This window comes from Balaenoptera physalus (assembly GCF_965194825.1).
Source record: "Balaenoptera physalus genome assembly, chromosome: 4".
In the NCBI taxonomy this organism is placed as follows: domain Eukaryota; kingdom Metazoa; phylum Chordata; class Mammalia; order Artiodactyla; family Balaenopteridae; genus Balaenoptera; species Balaenoptera physalus.
In genome coordinates, this window is record NC_138891.1 from 144390757 (window position 1) to 144408025 (window position 17269).

At 43.6% G+C, this 17269-nt stretch overlaps 1 protein-coding gene across 9 annotated transcripts in view; it reads right to left on the reverse strand.

The window, feature by feature from the left end:
• HSF2BP (heat shock transcription factor 2 binding protein) overlaps window positions 1–17269 on the reverse strand; it is a 93832-nt gene that overhangs the window by 40606 nt on the left and 35957 nt on the right. For 8 of the 9 annotated variants that reach the window (XM_082459827.1, XM_082459826.1, XM_082459821.1 and 5 more), the window contains 2 exons: window positions 17015–17132; window positions 8082–8185 (listed from right to left, as the gene is read on the reverse strand). In XM_082459827.1, coding sequence (XP_082315953.1) covers window positions 8082–8185; window positions 17015–17132 — 222 coding nt within the window. Of the gene's footprint in view, window positions 1–7572; window positions 7761–8081; window positions 8186–17014; window positions 17133–17269 lie in introns of those variants that run through there. The other variant, XM_082459829.1, reaches the window with a different exon arrangement.

A 17269-nucleotide genomic window follows, 5' to 3' on the forward strand; every position in this document is an offset into this window, starting at 1 on the left:
TTTATGTATTCTTACGTTTTAAATGAATCTCTTATAAACAACATATAACTGGATGATTATTTTAAATCCAGTCTGACATTACTATCTCTTAACTGGGTCATTTGGTCCATTTATAGTTGTAACTGTACATATTTTTGGATTTATTGCTTCCATCTTATTTTTTCATTTTTGCTCTCTTTCTTGCCATCTTTTGAATTATTTTTCACATTGCATTTTATCCTGTATTAACGTTATAGGCATATGGTCTACTTCTATTATCTTCATGTGATCCTAGAAATTTTCACCTGCATACTATCAAGGTCTGAAATTAGCCACTATCTCGGCTCTCAGTTTTGAACAGGGCTGGACCTCACAATGCCGCCGCTCTGCCTATCCTCCTCCCAGTGCACATGCTATTACTCTGCTCTTGGTATTCTACTGTTTGGGTTTTCTGTTCGTCAGTGTTTATTTTGACTTATTGATACATATGCTACCGTCTCTGATCATTGTTCTCACTTGCATCTCACACTTTCCATCCGAGATCAAGCTCCTCCTGAAGTGTATATATATATATATATATATATATATATCCTTTAGAAGCTCCTACTGGGAAAGTCTATTGGTGACAGACTCTCTCAGTTCTTGTTTGTCTGAAATGTCTTTATTTCACCCTTGCTCTGAAAGCTATTTGTTGGCGGGGGGGAAGAAGCATACAAATTCGTGTTCACAGTTATTTTCTCTCCGTGCTAAGATACTGCACTGTTGCTGGGAAGGGGTCAACTGTCAGTCTACGTGTCTATCCTTTGAAGGTATACATCTTTTCTGTCTGCCTGCTTCTCAGATCTCCTCTCTGTAATGTTCTGGTTTTCATTACAATGTGTCTTGGTGCAGATTCCTTGCCCTTCATCCTGCTTACAGTCAGGTGGACTTCTCAGATTCAGTGTAAACAAGGGGGGGGAGCTTCTCAGTCATTACCTCCTCGAACGCTGCTTCTGTCCCACCCACTCTCCCCTCCCTTCCCAGAACGCTGATGCGTGTGCTCAGTCTCTCCTCTGTGTCTCTTGCCCACTCCAATTTTCCATCTCTGCCTCTCTGTGCTTCACTCTGGATAATTTCTTCAGAACTGTCTGCATCAATCTAATTATCTCTTCAACTATGTCTAATCTGCTGTTAAAGCTGTCTAATAAATTTATAATTGCAATCATTATATTGTTCACTTCCAGAAATATTATTTGACCCTTTTTCAGATCTGCCCAGTCACTTTCACAATCTCTCACTCTTTACTCATATATTAATCCCTTCTTTTATTTCTTTAAACACAGTAAACATACTTATTTTATACTGATTTGATAATTCATAGATCTGAAATCTTCTTTAGGGTCTATGTCATGTTATTTCACTAATGATACTTCCCATGCTTTTTGTAATTTTTAATATGTGAGCTCTGACTCTTGGAACCTTATCTGTATGAACTGGTTGAAGTCAAAGAATCCTCCAGAAAGGATGTGCACTGTTCTCTAAACGAGGACCGCCTGGGTGATTTGAATTCAGGCTTCGAAGCTGCGTGAAAACCAGTCTACAGTGATTAATTCTCAGAGGACATTTTTCCTCCACTACAACCTATGGTTATTCTCAGAAGAGATTTTCCCCCACTGTGTTCAGTCCCTAAGGTCAAACAGGCCACCTTCCTGTAGTCTCCAAGGGCCGGAAGAGTACCTTCAGTCTACCCTGCCAATGCTGGTAAGTACCGTTGGGAGTCCCCTACCCGGCTACTCATTTAGGGTGGTAACTGAGCTTTGTTTCCTGTCCCCACACCCTGTTAGGACACGGAAACTAAAGGTCATCTTGACAAATGCCTTCAGAACAGGAGTTAGCTCAGGTCTCTGTTAACCTCTCTGGCATCTCACTTTCACTTGGCTTTTGTGCTCTGGGTATAATCACTATTTTTCTAGCTCAGAGGAGGACTTTTAAAGTGTTTTTTATATCTCACCAGACATTTTGACTGTTTTCAGTAAGGAGACTTGTCCAGGACCTATGCCGTCATACCCCTGCCTCCCAATTCCTGGTCTACAAGGATGGACTGACGGGAGATCTGCAGGAGGTGACTTGAAGTTTTTAAACAGAAGATGAGGGAGGCTCAAAACCTGGTGGTAGTGGTAGACTGTGGTCAGGTTATGGATGTATTTTGAAAGCAGGGCCATCAGAATTTCCTTACAGACTGCACGTGGGTATCAGAGAAGAAGGAGACAAGAATCACTCCAAGGTCTTTACAGGCCTGAGAAACTGGGAAAATAGAGTTGCCATCAACTAAGACTGGGAAGGCCGTGGGTAGAGTTAAATGGAGGAAGATTAGGAATTTAGTCTGAACACACTGAGTTTGAATGTCTATTAGATGTGCATGTGGAGATGTCAAGTAGATAGTCAGATATATCAGTCTGGAGTTCAGGAGAGAGGTCTGGGCTAAAGATATTAATACAAATTGGGTAGAACTATCAATGTTTCATATTACTTAGATAAACCAAATAAATGTAAGATGGGAAGCAAATGCCTATATGTCTGTTCAACATTGTAAATATGAGTAGGAAATGCAGCACTAAAAAGTTACAGGTGTGATCTTAACACCAGTTTGCATTAATGGTTACATAACATATGGCCGTCCTCCCAAAACGCTCTGTCCTCATCAGCTATTTGCTAGAGTTCCATGCCAGTTCTTTGGCTTAAGAGGAATGTGAAGAATTTGGAGAAAGTCTGGGAAAAAGCCAGCCACACAGTTGAATAAAGGGAAGGAACATGAAACCCAGCAAAGGTTAAAGGAAATGAGATTATTTAGTCAGGGATGATTAACAGCAACTGGTCCTGTACTCTGGATCAAAGAAGTCCGGATACTTGAAAGCAACCTGCCACCTTTAGGTCAAAGGAATTAAAAGGAAATGAGCTTTCATAGTGGCCTAAAAGATTTAGATTATAAATAAAAAGCGAAACTAACACCTCTTTAACACCTACTATGTTAGGTATTGGCCCAGGCACTACTGCATTTTAATATACACGAAGACCCTTGAGGTAGAAATCCCCATTTTGCAGAGCAGAAAAGAGGGATCCTAAAAGGTAAGTTCCCAAGTAGACAAGCTGTAATTTCAATCTGGGTCTAATGAATCCAAAGTCCATGTTCTTTAAAACATATCAAATTTCCTAACATGAAAACTGACAAATATAGGAACCAATTACTGAAAGAAGTATTGGAATCTTTTTTCCTAGATCTTTTAAAAGTTAAGAGAGATTCTTATTTTCTAGTATATTTTCATAAAGCAGATCTACCTAAAAGCAAAGAAGAATAAGCCAGTTTTAAAATTCTCTTAGTCCTAAGCAGTTATGACAGTTTAGAATTATGAAAACAATCACACCACCACCACCAGGCACCAAGATGCACATACTTTTTTCAGAGAACTATTTTTGTTTCTATTTTCCTATTCTATAATAAAATATATATTCACCTTTCTAAAAGACACACCAAATTCTATAACAAATTTCAATTTTTAAGTTAAATTAATTCCATAGATAAATCAGGGGACAAACATGCTGGGCTTGATAGACCTTGTCTTTATTTGACTGTGATAGCAAATAACATCACGTAAGATGACCTTTCAAAAGATTTATCAGGCTTTGGGCTGTGCACACTGTCAAAAGAACCAGTAACTGTCTTCATAAGCAAGAAAGCCTGGTGGCCCCGGGGCAAAAAGTGGCATTAAGGCAACTTCACCCCAGCCCCCACTGTACAGGACCCGAAGTTCAAGCAGGAACAACCCACCCTGGTCAAAGCGCGCCATCCCTGGTGAGGGTCAGGAACCGACACTCTTGGGTTGCTGGCAACCTAGAGAGCTGCCTAAATTAAAATGAAATTGTAAGGACTGCCACTCGGCCCTGGAACATTTCTGGAGCACCAGAGCTAGAAAAGGCCCTAGAGAACATTCGGCCTAAGGCCCGCTTTTTATGCAAAAGTAAACAACTGGCAAAAGGTGCTGGCGGATCGCTGGCTGCAAGCTAGCAGAGAGGGGCGTGAGGTTTCAGGACATCTATCTCTAAGGCTGAGCCACGCCACACCAGGACACAAGGAAAGGAGAGAACTAAGCATCCATCTCAGAGGCACTTCCTGCGGAGCGGAGGTCCACAGAGTGGCTGGGAGAAGGGACCTGGAACCCAACTGCCCGGACTTCCACCCAGAAGCTGTATGGCCTCGAGGAGGTCACTTCACCCCTACGTGCTCCAGTTTCCTCATATATAAAACATAAATTGTAATATTTGCCTTATAAGGGTATTTAGGGAAGTAGATCTGTAAATACACATTGCCTGGCACTCCAGGAGTGTTAGGGACCCTTATTTAGTTATCCTCACCCTCTCCCCACCCCCACCCCCGCCGACTGACACCATCTGCTTGCACGTGGCCCACAGCGACCAGCCGGGATAGCTACCCACCTCTAGCCCGAGACCCACCTCTGATTCCATGGGTTCCTTGGCTCACGTTCTCAAGAGAATAAAGCTGGTCAAATATCCAACCCTAGTGGGTAGGAGGCCTCCTAAAATACAAACACAGCCCTCTCGGCCACCTCCTTACAGCTTTGGAAGATCTGGGCTTTTACCCTACTTGCAAGTTAATAAGCCAGCATGTGAGAGTCTCACGGATGCTGGCAGGAGAGACAAGACCGCTGTGTCCAAGGTAAAGAACAGTATTCCTCCACGGCAACAGCCATATCCAGAGGGTCAGCACAGTTCAATGAGACCCAATTCCACAGGGCCAGGCATATGCCATGGGTTGCATTACAGAAGAGAAACCCCAAGCTCAGGGAACCCAAATCGTTCATAATGGGAGTAATCCTGCCAGACCTTTTCCCCAGAGGGAAGCATTATCCCTACTGCATGAGTGTAAACAAACCCACTCTTTGTTCTGGAGAGAGAGAGTATCTCTACCTTCATGGGTATTTACTACGTAAGCAGCCTTGAAAAGATAACCAGAAACAAAGGAGGTCAGTTCCTCTGCTCTTCCAACAATATCTAAATAATTGGACATACATATACTATTTCATTGACTGGAAGACTCAGTATTGCTAAAATGTCAATTCTCCCCAAGATGAACTGTTGATTCAACACAATCCTAATAAAAATCCCAACAGGATTTTTTGTTGTTGTTAGAAAGTGACAAGCTGATCCTCAAATTCGTATGGAAATGCAAAAGACTTAGAAAGAGTCAAAACAACTATGAAAAATAAGAACAAAGTTGGAGGATTTACACTACCTGACTTTAAGATTTATTATAAAGTATGGTATTGGCATAATGCTACAAAAATGGATCCACAGAACAAACGAATAGAGTCCAAAAACTACACCCTCTCATATAATGTCATTTGATTTTCAACAAAGGTCCAAGGGCAATTCTGTGGAGAAAGGAGAGTCTTCCAAACAAATGGTGTTAGATCAACTAGGTGGCTTTATGCAAAAAAAAACAAAAAACAAAAAACAACTTTGAGTCATACCACTCAACATATATAAATATTAACTCAAAATGGATCACAGACCTAAATGTAAAATGCAAAACTATAAAACTAATAGAAGAAAACACATTTTAAAAATCCGTGTGGCAAAAATTTCTATACCAAAAGCATGATTCATAGAAGAAAAAGAACAATAAATTAAACCTCACCAAAAAAATTAAGAACTTCTGTTCTTTAAAGATGCTCTTAAGAGAATGAAAAGACAAGCAACAAACTGAGAGCAATTATTTGCAAACTACATATCTGACAAAGGATTTGTAGGCAGAATATACAAAGAACCTCAATACTCAATTGAAACAACCCAATTTTTTTTTTTTTATACAGCAGGTTCTTATTAGTCATCCATTTTATACACATCAGTGTATACATGTCAATCCCAATCGCCCAATTCATCCCACCACCACCCCCACCCCCGCCGCTTTCCCCCCTTGGTGTCCATACGTTTGTTCTCTACATTTGTGTCTCTATTTCTGCCCTGCAAACCGGTTCATCTGTACCATTTTTCTAGGTTCCACATATATGCGTTAATATTCGATATTTGTTTTTCTCCTTCTGACTTACTTCACTCTATATGACAGTCTCTAGATTCATCCACGTCTCTACAAATGACCCAATTTTGTTCCTTTTTATGGCTGAGTAATAACCCAATTTTTTTTAATGGGCAAAAAGGTGTGAACAGACATTTAATCATAGAAGATATATGGATGGGCAAATAAACACAGGAAAAAATGCTCAACATCATTAGTCATAACATAAATGCAAATTAAGACCAAAGTGAGTGAGGTATATCACACCCCTCCCGGAATATCTAAAATTAAGAAGAAGGACCATGCCGAACACTGACGAGGATATGCACAAGCGAGGCGGTAACTCTCTGCCGGGCGGGGGCTGGGGGTGCAAAGCAGGGCCGCCACTTTGCAGCACAGCCTGGCAGTGCCACAAAAACACCTACTACGCGAGCCAGACAGTCCACTCCCAGGTGCTGACCCAAGAGAAATGAAAGCCGGTGTCCAGGCAAAAACATACAAGAATGTTCACAGCAGCTTTATTAATAAGACCCAAAACCTGGAGACAACCCAAATGTCCATCAACAGCTGAATACATAAAGCAATTGCAGTCTCTCCACATAACAGAATACTATTTAGTAATAAAAAGGAATCAACTATTAATATACACAGTATGGATAGATCTCAAAATAATTATGCTGAGTGAAAGAAGAGAGGCAAAAAAGAATACACAGTGCATGTTCCATTTATATAAACCTGTAGAAAATGAAAACTAACCTGTAATACAGAAAGGAGGCAAGCGATTTTCTGGGAAGAGGGGAACAGAGGGACGGGAAGGAGGGACCCAAGAAGCCCAAGGTACCTCTCGAGAGTGACAGGTATGCTCATTATCTTGATTGTGATGATGATTTTACGGGTGTATAACTTACATCAAAACTTATCAGTCGTTTGCCTTAAATGTGTGCAGTTTATTGCATGTCAATTATACCTCAAAAAACCTGTTACAAAAAATAAGCATTTACTACCAAATGGAACTGAAGCTCAAAAATAGAGATTGATCTGAATTACAAAAAAATAAGGAAAGGTAATTTTTTTGCACACTTGAATGAAGTATGTTCCTACTGAAGACATGGTATTAAAAAGTATGATGAACAGGATTTCCCTGGTGGCACAGTGGTTAAGAATCCGCCTGCCAATGTAGGGGACACGGGTTCGATCCCTGGTCCAGGAAGATCCCACATGCCGCGGAGCAACTAAGCCCATGAGCCCCAACTACTGAGCCTACGCTCTAGAACCCGTGAGCCACAACTACTGAGCCTGCGTGCCACAACTACTGAAGCCCGTGAGCCACAACTACTGAGCCCGCGTGCCTAGAGCCCGTGCTCCGCAACAAGAGAAGCCACCACAATAAGAAGCCCGTGCACCGCAACGAAGAGTAGCCCCTGCTCGCCACAACTAGAGAAAGCCCGCATGCAGCAATGAAGACCCAACGCAGCCAAAAATAAACAAATTTATTTTTAAAAAAAGTATGATGAACAGATTGGGACAAAATTTTAGGTTAAATTGGTGGTTAGGGAGAAAAGCAGGAGAAACAGTAAAGACAGCTTTTTATTCCAAAGAAAACAAAAAAACACATCAGATGGATAGATAGATAGACAGATGGAACTTCAGAGCTGCAATCTCTCAGATTTCTTTTTTCCCCACGTTGGTTAACGACGGGATTTCCCTATACCTGATGTTCAGAGCCACAGACAACATACATAGTGCTGTATCGTTCACAGTGAAAGGGACAGGTTAACGCCACTTACTAGCTGTTTTATTAGATAATTTTTCTTTGTGTCACAGAATTATAACTAAATTGAAAGCAATACTTCAGAAACAGAACTAGATATAGCTTAGCATACCAGTGAGTTTTCTATAATTTGAAATCTTTTTTTCGGAAGGCATGAGAACACCTTGGGATGACCAACCCTCATCTCTAATACTTTACGACCTCCTCCCGCCACAGGGGAACAGGTGTATAAGGAGACGCACAGGTAAAGCCCCTCCTTACCGCTCAGAAGCCACCACAACAAAGGGATGAATCCTGGACTCTCACTAATGTACTTCAAGCCTTTCAAATTGATGCTCACGTTGTACAGGGACATCAGCATTAACCTGAAATGTAAAAGAAAATGGTGTTGACACGCTGGCCCCTCCACACTGCATCACCCTAAATATACCTCCTGGTTCATAGGACCTTAACATATTTAGGGGTGCCCTTACACTTCAGATGTCCAAGTCTAACACAATCTGGATGACAGGTATAGTAAGCAGAAGTATGTGAAATAATATTTGTCTCTGTGAGGCTACCTGAAAATGGGAAACTTCAGCAATACTGCCACATAACACCACCTCTTATAAGCTCACATAATCAAGAGACACATATGCAAAACGGGCACAGGAAACCTCAAAACCAAATTTATTGAGTAATCTCTTTTAGTACCAATCCTGCATTTATATACAGATAACCCTCCATTCATAAGTATACTATACTCTAAAAGTTCAATTCACTGTTTAAAATCCTACCTTTCATTCAATGAATGCTACCGATGATGTCTGGGTGGCCAGGTCAGGCCATACAATCCTGTTTAATCCACAGCAAAGGGATGAAGAGCACCACAATCCAACCATCCCTAACAACCAACAATCCTACAGACCTGGAGTTAAATAGGGTTTTACAAGTGGTCTTGGGAACTGACCACAACTAGTAATACAGAGTCGAATATTATTAAAAACTGGAAAACTATAGGACTGGTTTCTGATAATACTGCTGAATCCAGAGACCCCCAAAACTTCATACTGTACAGTAATAGAAAAGGCTACACAAATATTTTGCAAAGTCTTGAAAAAAATGAATGACCTTGCAAGAAATGAAGGGAAAACATCTCTAATCAGGAACTTAGTGAGAGCTCAAATTCAGAAAGGTGAGCCCTAAAGATGACAGATTCCAGAGACACAGAATGTCAGCGTTAGTGCCTTTGTGCAGAGGGACAGAAAGAAAAGCCTCAGACCAACACAAGACAGGACTTCAGAGCACAGACCCCTTCAGAAAGCCAGGAAAGAGTGAACTGTCAAGCTTGGCATGAATGCATACTTTTTGTATGGCCTGAAAATCCACAAGCCAATAATTTTAATAAGAAGGTAGACCTGGGATGGGAGCTTCTCCAGCCACCCGGCCACAAGAAACATTCTCTTAAAGGAAAGGACCCTCAACTGGGTCCTCAAAGAATTCTCACAAATACAGTGCTAACAATTTTAAGTTCATAATAAAAATCACAAAACACATGAAAAATAAGACCTTAAAGTAACAGCACAAAGAACCAATGACAGAGTCAGCATAAAAAAAATTATCAGATACAAGTATCAATTATCAAATAGAAAACAGCTATGTTTAATAGGTATAAATAATTCAAAAAAGAAATTTAAAACATCATCAATGAGCTACTGAGTATTATAAATAACCAGGCAACTCAAAAAAGAACCTAGTAGAACTTACAAGAATGAAAACTTTAATAATCAAACTGTAAAACTCAAGGGTAACTGACACCTGGGAAAGGAGAAATACTAAACAGAAAAGAGAGCTAAAGAAGGGCTTCCCTGGTGGCACAGTGGTTAAGAATCCGCCTGCCAATGCAGGGGACACGGGTTTGAGCCCTGGTCCGGGAAGATCCCACATGCCGCGGAGCAACTAAGCCCATGCACCACAACTACTGAGCCTGCGCTCTAGAGCCCACAAGCCACAACTACTGAGCCTACATGCCACAACTACTGAGCCCACAAGCCACAACTCCTGAAGCCCAGGCGCTTACAGCCCATGCTCTGCAACAAGAGAAGCCACCGCAATGAGAAGCCCACGCACCGCAAAGAAGGGTAGCCCCCGCTCACCGCAACTAGAGAAAGCCCGCGCGCAGCAACGAAGACCCAACGCAGCCAAAAAAGAATAAATTAAATAAACTTTTTAAAAAGGGAGCTAAAGAAATTGCAGCAAATGGAGCAAAGCTAGGGAGGAGGAAGCCCAGAAAGGCAGGTACCAGACAAGGGGAGCACTAGCGAGCATGCAGAATCTGCCCAGGCTGCGGCCGGCCCTGACCTGGCCACTGGACGAGGCAGACACTAAGGAGCCCAGTGGAGAGTGAGAGGAAACCACGGAACGAGGCACAGATTTGGCACTGACCACCTCAGGGGAGCCAGGGTTTAGGAGTCAGGAAGAGCTAACTGCCTGTTAGGACAAACACCAGTTCTCTTCAGGAAAAGGTACCAGAGCCCAGAGCCCACAGCCCATCTCCTGCAGTGTCCTACGTGTGCACAACCGAACATTTAACCAGCAGGGCCGGCCAGGGTGAGGAGAGCAAGGCGCTTGCTTTGGTTGCAAATGTAAGGGGTGCCAAAAAAGCTTAGTAACCAAGGTTTTTAAAATATATTGTAATGCAACTTTTTAAAATCAGAACTACTGCAAAAATTCCATAATAAGCAATATATCAAAATTTAAAATCAAGATGGGATCAGTAACAGTACCATGCCAAGACATATTAGAGCCTGAGGCAAAAGGAAAATCAATAATAGCGATTCAGTCCATTAAGAAGGGATCAATTAAATTATGGTACACGCATACATGCATGCCACGAAAAATGTTTATTACAGTTTTCTGTTAAAATAGCTGGTTTCCCCACTAAGCTTTGTTTGTCAAAAGCAAGCTCCACGGCTGACTTGTCTTTACAGACACATAGGCTGGTACAGTACCTGGGACATGATAAGCGCTCGGGTTCAATATGGAAAGCAAACCAGCTCCCAGCGATTGAGAGCCTCAGCAGGGCAGCGTGCGGAGACGGTCTGTCTCTCCTCCTATTTCCATGGGCATTTTCAAAGTCAAGGCAATGCTACCGTCCAAGAAGATAACACCAGACTAGCGCCCTTGAGAACAGTAATGCCCAGGCCTCAAATTACGATTTTCAACCTCCCCATAGGCCACAAAATGAGCCAAAATTACAAATGTTTTCAAGTTTTCCTGACAATTTTTACACATATCCAAAATCTATGCACTAGTAACCATTTAATGAGTTATTAAGGGATGTTCAAATGTCATATTCATGAGGAAAATTCAACACATTAACTAGAATTTTCTGAGATCTCTAATCCAGGATCTCAAGAAGAGAAAAGTTCAGATCACCAACACAGATAGTTGGAATTCCTTAAAATTCAATGTATTTCCTATGCTGCTTTCAGGCTACAACAGCAGGAGTGAGTCACTGCAACAGAGATCGCATGGTCCACAGAGCCTAAAATATTCTATGTGGCCCTTTAGAGGAAAGCTTGCCAACCCCTGCTTTAGAGAATGAAAAGAAAATAAGCCAATCTTCTCTAGATCTTAAAAGGCAAAGTTAATATCTGGGTGATAACTGACATATGGGGCAAACTCCAGATAATATGTCTAGTTGAAATTCTTCATTGACTGCTGTTTAACTTTGAGATGGCAAAAACACAAATTGACAAATGTCTCTAAAATTTCATATTTGGTCACAATCAGCCAACCTTAAGAAGCTAAAATGAGGGACTTCCCTGGTGGTCCAATGGGTAAGACTCTGCGCTCCCAATGCAGGGGGCCCGGGTTTGATCTCTGGTCGGGAAACTAGATCCCACATGCTGCAACTAAGATCCCGTGTGCCACAACTAAAACCCGGCACAGCCAAAATAAATAAATATTAAAAAAAAAAAAAAGAAGCTAAAATGGAACAAAAGTAATTGCCACGGCCATGGTGCCACCTGACTTCGTGTTACTGCCAGGCTACATCTTTCGGAAGACCAGACACTCCTCCAAGGTCACACCATGACTTAGCAAACAACAAACCCTGAACCACTTCCTGTTTCTTATGCAAATGCTTTCTATTCCAACATTTCTACTCCAACCAAAAGTACTCTGTAAATAATATATCAAAGTTCCAACTGTCAGGTCAAAAGAGACCGCCCATTCAATTCACTCTTCTGCTACTTCAGTATTAAAAGGAAATGTCATTTCCCAAACTACTGTAGTACTAGGAGTCATTTTTTTCTTCCAATGACAAAAAAAGTAGGTAAATTCTGCTTCCTACCATGAACCTAAGCAGAAGATACATTATAAATGGATTAATGGGCTGCAAAAGAGCAATTTCCCCATCTCTGCAGTCTTGAGAATTTTAGAGGCATCTGACATTGATAACAAAAGGACTGAAAGCAATGCTAAAATAAAGGTAGTAGTAAACTTAAAATGCTACGAAAGTAACTCTCCTTGAATAGACAAGGCCCTCTCTCCACCTAGATACACGAGGCCTGTGCCTGGAAGCTGAGCTGGCTCTGCTGGTGGGAAGTCAGAAAGCCCTCCAGACAGTCTGAAGTCCAAGCCTGAGGCACTCAAAGTAAAGGTGATGCAAGTGAGCTACCTTATTCTTCATTGTAAAAGAAATTATAACTTGTAACCTAGAAGCAACAAAGAATAAACACACCCAGTACTTCAAAACAAACCAACAATAAAAATAAACCAAAAGGCATGACTTGTGATGTCTACTGGCCTGAAACAAAACCCACAAATCAGTCATCCAAAACTGACTAAAATCTAAAGTAGCCAAATTAGCACCATCAAGTAATTTTAAGGAACAAAGAGTAATAGAATTCTTAGAGAAGACTGCACATGTTACATGAGAAAGAAGCAATTGGCAGAGCAATACAGGCAGACACTTCAGACCAAATGATGGACAGCAGCTCGCAGTTAGAGGCCCATCGATTTTTAAAGAGGATACAGTAACCGACTAGTGAACATGCTTGTTTTAGACTCGGGCCCCCTCCCCAGTCAAGGCAGAGCTTAAAAATCTGTGGCCTATACCAAACGTAATCCTAATCAAGTACCTTAGATTAATTTTTATCCACTACTTAACAGAGAAGACACACAAAAAGGCAGAACAACACGACACCCAGCTCCCTGGTTAAGAAAGAAACCTCCTCACCAGAGTCAAATCCCCTTCGTGAACTCCATCTGAACTCGGACTTCAGGCGGGTGGGAACCACCATCCTCGTTTGCTGCGGGAGAGAGGCGTGCATCTCCACACACCTTTCCAGCAGATGCACAGAGCCTGACGATCCCGTTCGCCGCTTGCATCAGCAGCGCCTACTGCAGTGACCTTCCCCACCACCGTGAGACGCCTGTCCGTGTTGGTTTGTATAGCTCGAATGTATTTTCACTGATGTGTCCCAACCTACTGATCACAATTTATTTCTCTATTCTCCAGCTGACAGAGGTTTAGGTCAGTTCCTAGTGTGTGCTATAACAAACACAGCTGCTATGAGGCTTCTGCACACGTGTCCTGGGGTTTATGGGTAGAACTTTCCCTGGAGTAAGTATGCAGAAGTGGGTTACCCGTCCCAGGCCTGTGTCAATAAGGACTGGTAAAATCATAATGAAGGATGGGCAATGAGACAAAGTTAATGAGAAAGTTAAGTGCAAAAGAAAACAGGGAGAATTTAAAAGGCTGGAAGTAATCCTAATTCCTGAAATCCAGATCTCCGATGAGAAACAAAAATTGTGTTTGTCCAGCTCTTACCGAGTGTCAAGGGGAACGGCAACACCAGTGTCACATGACAGCAGTGGGGAAACAAGCCACAACCAGGAGTTTCTGAGGGTCCGTCGTACCAGGCTCAAGGCCAGCATGACACCTGGTGGCCCTCGGAATCCCAAGGTCAGCGTGCAACCCCAGACACAGCACAGAAGCTGCCTGTACCAGACGCTGTGTGTGCCAGGCTGATGCCCCATGGTTGGAGGTGGAAGGAGAAGGACCGATGCTGGTGAGGACGGGGAATCTCTGGACACTTCACGCCCCGAGTGCCGGCTAAGTAAGAAGAAATGCACAGAGAAGAGGTGGACAAGAGCCCCTGCCAGGCAGCACTGACTTCCCCAGCCTTGGCAGACAGAGCCTGGTCTAGGGCCGGCCTGGGGTTGCCCACAGTCCTATCAAGTGGCCATATGGAGCAGACACCTGAGAGGCTGATGTGAATGTTAAAAATTATCAACAGAGAACACAGACCTGGTTGGTGTAGCAAGAAGGTCGACCCCTTGGAGGTACGGAAGCCAAGTCTTAAAAGACACACCACCACAGCAAGCAGTGACCCAGCCCTCCTGCTGGCAGCAAAAAGCACCGTGAGAGGCCCTCAGGGCCAGCTGGTGTCTCACCACCAGATGTTGGAAGTTTCTAGATTTGGAGAGTTTAAAAAGGGTCTTCCAAAAAAAAAGGCAGATAAACTGGAGCTATCGAGAAATTAAATGGCCTGAGAAGACATAACCCTGAAAGAACTCACAGAGACCAAGTCACAATGTCCCACTTGTCACCAAAGAAGTGGCCCTGGGGCCCCTCGGTAGAATCAAGTCTGTTATAAGGGGCCACTAACCCCAAGGGCCCACGGGGACTTCAAGGGAAGCAAAAGGAACAGGGCAACATAAGCCAGCCCTTCATTCCAGGAAAATGTGTCATGTCGTGGAAAATCCAAAGCCACCCAAATCCTAGCAGAGCTGGCAAATGCTCTGATATGGACCCTAGGGCGCTGCTGAAGGTGATCACAGCACAACTGGGAGAAAGTCGGCTGAAAAGGAGCCAGTGGGAGGAAGAACTTGGAAATGCCGAAGCAAGAGATGACAACTAATAGAGCAAAATCCCAGAGGGCAACTAATCAAAAGCACAGCTAATCAAAACTAGAGGTGGAAACCCCAAAAGGCCCCATGAGAGAAGAAAGTGAGGGTGAGAGGGTGTAAACAAGTGAGGCAGTGAGATGAGAAACCTCAGGCCCACAGCCCTTGGTTCTCCCTGGGGAGCAGGAAGGAAAGCCACCTGCTGGGATAACTGCCCCCGCCCCACAGAGGACCGAAGAACAGCGCAGTGGCTGGCGTCACAGAGAGAGTCTGAGTCTGACCCAGCCACTGTGGAGATTAAAGTGGCCCTGATAAGGATGCAGAGAAGGGTTCCAGGGGGACTCAGGACCAGGCGAGGGTGAAACGGCATGACTCTGTGCGTTTGAAACCTTCTCCTCAAGCATCACCGCAACCAGGAAGGGAGAAGGTGGATGGCTGGTCCAGGGTCAGAGCATCAGGAGGTGGCGGTGAGGGACGCAGGTTAGCTGGGCGGAGGGGAGGCCGTGGAGGAAAGGGAAGCAGGGAGCATCAGGTGTCTGAGCGAGGCTCGGGGAGTGGTGGGAGGAGGGAGCTGAGCAAGAGAGTATGTGTCCAAGGACCACGGCGGGGCCACCACCTCAGAAGCTGGAGATCACGTGATGATAAACCCAGGGCCCTCTGTATGCTATTGTAATAATGAATGTGTGTCACAATGTACCTGTCCAAATCCACTGAATGGACAACACCAAGAGTAAACTCTCAGGTAAACTATGGTCTTTGGGTGACTGTGACGTGCCAAAGTAGGTTCACCCTCGGTAAACAATGCACCATTCTGGTGAGTGATGGTGATAACAGGGAAAGCTACGCATGGGGGGCGGGGGGAGAGGGGTATATGGGAAATCTTTGCATCTTCCTCTCAATTTTGTTGTGAAGCTAAAACCGCTCTAAATAATTATTTTTTAAAATCCCCATCTCTGGGTCTGAGGTACCCAAGCTGCTGAAAATAAGCAGCCTTTGATCATGAAGGTGGCAAGGAAAGCAAAATCCCCAAGAAAAAGGCAAACTACAATCAAGGGATGGAGAGGCCAAAAAGAAAAGGAAGTTTGCTTGTAGTACAAGAAGGGTCCTAGTTCCGGAGGACTCAAGGCTGGACGTTAGCAGCGATGGAGAAAGTGGGTAAACAGTGTGCATATCAGAAGGTGGCCACAGAGAACGGAGCGGCAAGACCTGCCTCAGGCCGCTTTGCACAGGGATCCCAAGAGGGGTCTGAGGCTGACAGCCGGCACACGGCTGTGCTCGGGGGTCAGATGGAAGACTGTCAAGTAAGCAAGTAAATGTCTCTGCAGGTGGATTGGGAAGAAGACCAGAATTTTAAGAACCACCAAACCAACAGTTTACCACTCAGCCCCCAAATCCAGGGTGGCCCTGACCCACACAGAGAGAGACATAAAACACCCTGGTCACATTAAGTTGCCTGGTCAAGGCAGTGAGACTCTGCAGATGCAATTAACGTTACTAATCAGCTGACGCTGAGTTAATCAAAAGGGAGTTTATCCAGTTATGCCAAATATAAACCCGTGACCCCATCAGAAACAGAGAGTTGTCTCTGGCGGGTAAAAGAAGAGGAAATCCAAGAGGTTCTGAAGTGTAAGAAAGGTTCGGCGAGCTGTTGTGACTTGAAGATGGGATGAGGTTACGTGATAAGGAATTCAGTCAGCCCTGGAAGCTAAACGTGGCCCCTCCTGACAGCCAGCAAGGAAACAGGGACCAGAGTCCTATCAACACAGGGAATTGGATTCTTCCAGGAACCTGGATGCACGTGGAAGAGATTCTTGTGCAGAGCCTCTGGAAAGGAGCCCTGCCTGGACAACCCCTGATTTGGGCCACTTGAGACACTGTAGGGAACCCAACCAAGCCCACTCAGACCTCTGACCTACAGACCCTGAAGTAGGTGTTGTTTCAGCCAATAAGTTTGCGGTAATTTGTTAAACACCAGTGGAAAATAAGTCCGGATTCTGGCTCCTGGAAGTGGGGTGCTGTCAAAACCATCACCTATTCTAAGTTCACCCTGAAGTTCACCCATGATAGCATTTGGGACTCAGTGATTGCCCTAAGGCGGGAACATTCCCTTTGTTTATATTATTTTCCTAAAATAGTACTGAATAGAGAGTGTATCCCTTAATTCTCCGGGAAATTTGTTTCTTCTAATTTTTAGAACTATAGCCAAATTAAGTGCATTTGCTTGAAAAAGGGGCCCAATCAGCAAATTCTAACTACTGTGTAAATAAACATGAACTTTTAAATATTATCCACCGTACACTTTGAGTTTGGTGCACTGTCCCGGCTTCAAGTCTCCCAGAAGCTGCAGTATGGTGTCCAAGAGCACCCGACTCGAGTTAACCAGGAATTCACGACCACTTGCTATGGCAGCTACATCTGCAACAGAAAGATGAAACAAAGCGTCAAAAGTCTGTCCAAGATAGAGGATGTGTTGCTGTTTTTCTCCTAGCAGACCTAATGAACACACAGAATAGTTATCCACAGAGCTGACAGCCCAGATAGGGTAATTGACA